Below are 6,940 nucleotides of genomic sequence, written 5' to 3' on the forward strand. Positions count from 1 at the left end.
GCTTATGCAAGTATTAAGGGCCATAAGCGTGCGCAAAGGCATAGCAAAACTCAACGTATTTTCTACTCTGTTACAAGACTCCCCGATTCTGAATGATGCGGCATTGTTTTTCTACAATGACATAAGCAGGTGGCGCCTGGGAATCTACTCTTGGGGTTGACTTGAAGCCTCCGGGTTATCCTTCTCCGCCTCTCCGTCGGCTGCTTTGTCGTGGAAGGATGATGAGGCCTAGTCAATGCCACTCAAGGCCTCAAACTCAGCTTCATCATCTATTAAACCGGTTGGGTCGACTTCAGGGGCAAAGGTGTGCTTACGGATTGGAGGGATCAAGCTGACATCGTCATAATGCGGCGTGGGGATTCTCCGATTCTCCTTGTCATAACCCAGCTGATACTTGGTGAGGTCAGTGTCGTTTCCAATTTGAGTGGCCACAAGGCGTATATCCCTCACGCAGGTGGTGAAATCCTTTTCATCAGATGGAGTGCCATCCTCCTTTAAACTTGGATACCCAAGAGCGATGTCGGCCGGGTCTAGCTCTGGTAACCAGGCTTTGGCCCGACTCAAAGCGGCTATTGCTCCGGCTCTTGCTTGGGCCCGTCTCAACTCTTGAATCCGCTGAGGAAGTACAGCAAGCCAGTGTAACAGATCTTGCAAGCGGTGAGGCACATCATTTGATAAGGCTACAACGGCCAAGGCACGTTGTGACCCGATGTACAGTTGCTCTACTAGAGTATACACCGCCTTCAGTTTGATCAGCATATTCTTCTTGAGGTTTGTGCTCCTGGGGCCTGTATTGGTAAGTATAAGGTAAACCTCAGGTAACAATTGAAGGAATATTTACAATATTTAATGCTTGCTTAAGATAACTTACCAAAGATCGCTGAGACCATTCGAGATATCTGGCGTTGTAAGCCGGTCAGTTCGGCTGTTGCATTTGCCAGCGACGCCTCTGCTGTCTCGGCCCGGGTCACCAGTCCGGCCTTTTCATCAGTCCAAATTTTCTTCTCTGACTCAAAAATTTTCTTCAGCTTCTCTTGTTCAGAGATGCTGAATTCAAATTTGGAGTTAGCCTTTTGAGTTTCAATCTCCTGGGCTGCCACACGGTTCTTCAGGTCAGCAATCTCCAATTCAAATTGACTTATGATGGCCTGCATTGCACCAGATAGTAGTCAAGATTACGGTAAATAATATTAAGTCCCAAGCACTTTGCAAGCAAAGATACTTGACACTTGGGGGCTAATGTATACCGAAGCTTTCTAAATTATTAAGCCGGTCATGGATATTAAGTCCCAAATACTTTGCAAGCAAAGATACTTGGCACTTGGGGGCTAATGTGTATCGCAAGTTAAAGGTATTGTGTTACATCCGGTTTACATATTTTTCTTTAAGCCAGGCAAGCAGCTCTAATAATTTTTTTCAAGTCTACAACATATTTATTCATAAGCAATAGACTTGGGGGCTGGTACAGTAAGTATGTTTGAAAGTAAGGAAGCATAAGTCATACCTCAAATTTTTGCTGTATTTGCTTCACCATGTCAATTTCCAGGTCACGGCTATTTTGCACCTGGTTGATATAGCCCGAGACGATCTCTCCAATACTCAAATGAGTATAGTCGGTGATGTCCATCTTGGCCTTACGGCGTTCTAGCAACTCCTCTTTAGCCGAGCATTTGGCAAGGACGGTGGGCCTGGCCGGCTCAACGAATTGAGCCTTGAGAAATTCCACTTTTGGGTCAGCTGTTTTGACTAGGCTAGGTGCCTCCGGGTTAACAGAACCATCAAGAATATCTTCAGCAGGCGGGTCAGAAGTTGGTGCTGCAATGTCTTGAGCCGGCTCAGGCGGCGGTTGATGTGTGGAAGAGTTGGGAGCAGCTATACCCTGTTCCGGTTCAGTCACCACAGGGGTTTGGGCCGGTTTATCCTTCTTGGTTTTCTTCCTGGGCTTAACCTGCACACTGTGGGCAAAGCAGAGAAATAAGTAAAGAAACATGAAGAAAGAAAAACATAAGGTGAATAAATTGATATTACCCAGGGGCAGTCTTAAAAGCCGGCTTATTTGATTGCATGGACTCTCCGGATGAAGGAGAGGTATCCTGGTAATTGGAGCTGGAGGAATTGAGAGGTTGACGGATTAGACCCGCCAAAGGTAAAAAAGGGTATAAATTGGAGATAACCTCAGTCCGACGCTTCCGAGTTGTGTCAGGCAAGCCGGAAGATAGTTCTGCATCCTTGCTAGTCCGGGTCTGCCTCCGGTTTTCAAATTGTTGTTGCTTCAAAAGAAAGTCGGGATCTTGGTAAGCCAAAGGGTGTGAAAATCTTACTTTCTGGGTTACTCTTCGAATTTTCTGACGTGGCTGAAGTTCAGAGTCGGAGGAGATTATAATTACCTCTTCCTCGACGGGTTGGCTGTTGCCCGTGTCTCCCTGAAAGAAGGTTAATATCAGTAAAGTAGTGATAAAGGAGAAAGGGAAATTAAAAAGTTACCTCTTCCTCATTATCATCAGTATCATCAAGCTGAAACAACTCAGAAGTGCTTGGCTTCCTTTTTCTTGAAGTGGTGGGCTTGGCGGTTTTCCTTTCGGCCCTCTTGGCCGCCCTGGCTTGCTCGGCCGCCTCATGATCATATTGGATTTTCCAGAAGTTATCATTTGCCTGTAAAAGGTTATAAAGGGTTGTGCGTAAGAATACAGTATAACATGGTAAAAAGTAACCCGACGGCTGGAAACTTACTGCAGGGGCCGGGTTCTTCTGGCAAAAAGGTAGTAAGCCGAAAGCATTACTATTCACTATGCCCTCTTTCAACAAAGACTGAGTTGTAGCTTCCACTACGTCATCTGGTAAGTCGTCAGGACTATGACGCTGAGGGTCATCTTTCTCGCCTGAATAATTACACATTAAGCCGGGGCGGCGGCTTAACGGAATTATTCTCCAAGCAACCCAGACTCGAACCAGGTTAATGCCATCTAAGCCATTCCCTAAAAGAGCTTTAATCTTCTTGATCTTGGGGGTGAGTGGCAGACGTTCAATAGCAGTCAACTTATCCGGCAGCGGGTGAGTAGGTTCAAGGCGCAATGCACGGAAGCCGGGCATCGGGTTTTCACCAGCCGGAGAAGTATCTTGGCAGTAGAACCATGACTGGTTCCAGTCCTTTGGATGACTCGGCAATTCAGCATAAGGGAACAGGCAGTCTCTCCGCCTTTGAATCGATATGCCACCAAGCTCCAGACTGGGCCCGTTGGCCCGCTCATTCTGCCGGTTCAAATAGAACAATTCCCTGAACAAAAGTAGGCTGGGTTCTTCTCCAAGGTAGACCTCACAGAAAACTTGGAAGTTGCAGATATTTGACACGGAATTGGGCCCGATGTCTTGAGGTTTTAAGTCAAAGAAGTGCGAAACGTCTCTAAAGAATTTTGAACCGGGAGGAGCAAATCCCTGGCTCATGTGATCGGTAAAAATGATCACCTCCCCTTCCTTGGGTTGAGGTTTCTCTTCAGACGGTTCAGGAGCACGATAAGACATGACATCCTTCTTGGGAAGATGGCCAGACTTTACAAACTCGGACAGTTTGCTCTCTGTAACAATGGATGGGACCCAGTTGCAGGTAACCGGAGGTTTAACAGCTTTGGGTGCCATTGGGTAAATTGAAGCCTACAACAACATAAAGGAATTTTTTTTCCGGTTTATTATAACCCGGAGAATAAACATTATTGGGTTATTTAAGATGGCGGCTTAAGAAGGGGCCTAATGACATACAGGTAACTATGTTATAATGTTTAACAGCTACATGTATTAAAGATGATTAAGGTTTTCTTAAGTCGCTAGAGGCAAGCGGTGCTGACAGCCGGTATTATCTTAAACTGGCTACACGGACTACTATGGCTGAAACAGAGTCAATAGACACAGTTTTTGGCTAAGTGTGGAGCAAACAAGTTTCACAAGTTGCAATTATTATTTTGGATCAAATGATGCTCTGGAAAGGAAAAATTTCTAGATCTAAAACAGTACAGGGAAGTTCATATACTCAAGGAGGGCTTCCAAAACAAGGAAATGAGATCTGTTTTCATACAGAATAAGCACACAACATCCTCCGCGGTAGTTCTATGTGGTTTTTATGATCTGAACAAGGTATTAGAGGTAAGAACTAATGGAGGTTGCGTCGGGCGGTGATGAACGTCGACAAACTCAAGACAGTACTAATGCAGATCTGAGAAAGGGGGGAAAGAGAACTCACCGATGTGGAAGAACTGTGGAGGGTTGCCGTTGTTCTCTAGTCAAAAAACAGGGTGATGCAGCGGCCTGAGTCGGTGAAGACGAGGTTTCCGACGGTGGCGGCGGCGGAGCTCGAGCGGCAGAAGAGGGAGTGCGAGGAAGAAAACGACCGGAGGAAATGAAAAAGACCTAGGTCGCGCCTATTTATAAGGAGGACCGACTGAGACGGCAGGAGAAACGAGGAGACCAAGACATCATTATCCAGCAGCCCCGACGCCTCGATTTTCAGGAGGGTCAGTAAAGGCAAAGATCCGTTGAAGATATGATGAATTAAAATATAAGTTTTATTGAAGATGACGTCACAGCGGGTTACAATTTTCATGCAAGACAGAAGACTAAAGGCCAGTTCATAAGGTTTTCAAAGATTGACATGAACCGGTTCAAATCAATCTGGGGCCTAATGTTGGGGATATGACTATTTGTGTAAGCCATCCAGGAGAGGCCGGGTTACGCAAATAGAGGTTCATCAGAAGCCCGAGACCAAGGCATGAAGATGGTGGTTCACTAAAAGGCTTAAAGGCCCACAGGCGACTCTGAGGCCCGTAAAGATAAGCCGCCATGTTGGTATAACTTGTACTGTAAGGTAGAAGTAACTAGTCGCTGAGCCGGACACTGTTTATGAGCCGGCCGGCACCCTGTAGGCCGTAGGGCGTCAACCCGTGTATATAAGGGGACGACCCGCCGGCGGCTTAGGGTGAGAAACAACTGATCGAGAGCCAGGCATAGCGTGTCTCGCTCCCTGGTCATCGAAACTTCAAGCAATTCCAACCCAACTAGACGTAGGCCTTCCTTCACCTTAAGGGGCTGAACTAGTATAAACCTCGCGTGTCCTTGTCCCGATTAACCCCTTTAAGCTTCCTAGTTGCGATGGCTCCAGGACTAAGTTCTTGCAAAAGGATATCTGCCGTGACAATTCCACGACAAGCATCGATAAATCCAGTGGCCGATCTCTATATGGCGGGCTGGCCCCGTTCACGTCACCTCCTGGGGCCGTTGGTGCTTATCTTTCTCACGCGATAACCTTAGGAGATTCGTTCGGCACAGGTTGTCTGACCACCTCGCAGGACCAACACAGTGAACAAGAACCAAGACCAGGCAGAACCCGCCTTGAGGTAGGGCCTCCTGAGTCCCGCGCTGGCTCACGAGTGCCTAGATACACCTCGTTTGGCCTTGCCGTGCAAGCCACGTGTCAAGGCGGGCCTGTACATGCCCCGGGGGCTCTTCGCAGTAGGGAGTCCCCCGCCCACGCACCAGTGGAAGCCCCATGCTCCGTGCTGGCCATGGACACTGCCGAGGAGTGGCTATGCCCGTGCACAAGCGGAAGCAGTACGCTCCGCGCTGATGATAAACAACTGAGGGTGGCCTCACGGCCGTACTAACCTCAGGGAGCCCCAGAGCTCAGTGCCCGGCCTCACCGCAACGCGTCCCCTCGGTAGAGCCGCGCGAGGGGGATGGGCATGGGGGCTGCGCTCGGGTCACGCCCAAGCGTACGCCACCCAACCAGGTCCCTTGGACCTAGTCGTCGCACGCCCCTCCTTAGCCGAGCCTCGGCGAGGGCAAATGTATGGAGAATGTTTGCACGTCAAGGGGAACTCCCGAGCATCGCGACTCAGGAGCCTAACTGGTCACGTAGCCCCTCACTCCTTGGTCCGTCCTGGTCTCCGGTCGGCCCAACGACGGTTGAGGTATGCGCGGGGCCGAGCTCTGCCGACGTAGAACATTAATCTATCCTCGCGTATCCTTCCTATAAGCTATTTGCGCGTCAAGGGGGGCTCCTAAGCATCGTGACTCAAGATCCTAACTAGTCATGTAGCCCCTCACTCTTTGGTCCGTCCTGGTTTCCGGTCGGCCCAACGTCGGTTGAGGTATGCGCGGGGCCGGGCTTTGCCCATGTAGAACATTAACCTATCTTCGCGTATCCTTCCTATAGGTTGTTTGCACGTCAAGGGGGACTCCTGAGCATCGCGACTCAGGAGCCTAACTGGTCACGTAGCCCCTCACACCTTGGTCCGTCTTGGTTTCCGGTCATCCCAACGGCGGTTAAGGTATGCGCGGGGCCGGGCTCTGCCGACGCAGAACACAAAGCAAATAGGAAGAAAATCGCAAAATCTCAAAGAAAATATTACAAGACATATTGTTCTCACAATATCAAACGCAAGTTTAACGCCTCCACGAGGCATGGTGCATGTTGCAGGAATAAAAGAGTAAAACAGCCACAGGTCACCCCTGGACACCGCCGACGCCCACAAGAGGTGCTCCTTCCCTGGTGGCATCGCCTTCGCCTACACTACCAGCTGGAGCCGCGAGATCGGTGGCACTACCGGTCGAAGGCGCAGGGGTGAAGCCCCGAAACATCTTTAGCAGGGCCTCCACTTGACCCTTCACGGCTGCGGCTGCAGCTGCGTAGTGTTCATCAGCTACAGGCTCCAGCAGCTCGTCAAGACGAGCGCTGGGGTCACGAAGGCACAGGTGGCTAAAGAGCCGCATCAGCGCGGCTGAGGAAAGGACGCGAGCCTCTTCCTCCGCCATGGCGACCGGTGCCCTTCCTCGCGCTAACTTGCAGGAACTTCCTGAGGGCCACAACAGGCGGTACCGTGGACTCTCCTTCTTCTCTCATGCGATTCGCTTGCGCGTTAAAAGGGGGGCTCCTGAGCATCGCACCTCAGGAACT

At 49.7% G+C, this 6,940-nt stretch overlaps 1 protein-coding gene across 1 annotated transcript; it reads right to left on the reverse strand.

Annotated features, from left to right (window-relative positions):
* Positions 1 to 2,024: 2,024 nt before the first annotated feature.
* On the reverse strand, positions 2,025 to 3,633 carry LOC147959828 (uncharacterized). Its single transcript, XM_087534599.1, has 3 exons — positions 2,731 to 3,633; positions 2,485 to 2,652; positions 2,025 to 2,423 (listed from the first exon to the last, which is right to left on the reverse strand). The coding sequence occupies exons 1-3, from the start codon at positions 3,631 to 3,633 to the stop codon at positions 2,025 to 2,027; spliced, it is 1,470 nt and encodes a 489-aa protein (XP_087390725.1).
* Between the last annotated feature and the right edge of the window lie 3,307 nt (positions 3,634 to 6,940).

This window comes from Triticum urartu, chromosome 7A (genome assembly GCF_056163025.1).
Source record: "Triticum urartu cultivar PI428250 chromosome 7A, HENAU_Tu73, whole genome shotgun sequence".
NCBI classification, from domain to species: domain Eukaryota; kingdom Viridiplantae; phylum Streptophyta; class Magnoliopsida; order Poales; family Poaceae; genus Triticum; species Triticum urartu.

Excerpts from the sequence above, each read along its gene's own strand:
- LOC147959828 (XM_087534599.1), bottom strand. The coding sequence starts at position 3,633 with ATGGCACCCAAAGCTGTTAAACCTCCGGTTACCTGCAACTGGGTCCCA. Across the intron at positions 2,653-2,730 it reads AGAAGAACCCGGCCCCTGCA|GCAAATGATAACTTCTGGAA; the intron begins GTAAGTTTCCAG and ends AACCTTTTACAG. Across the intron at positions 2,424-2,484 it reads CTGATGATAATGAGGAAGAG|GGAGACACGGGCAACAGCCA; the intron begins GTAACTTTTTAA and ends ACCTTCTTTCAG.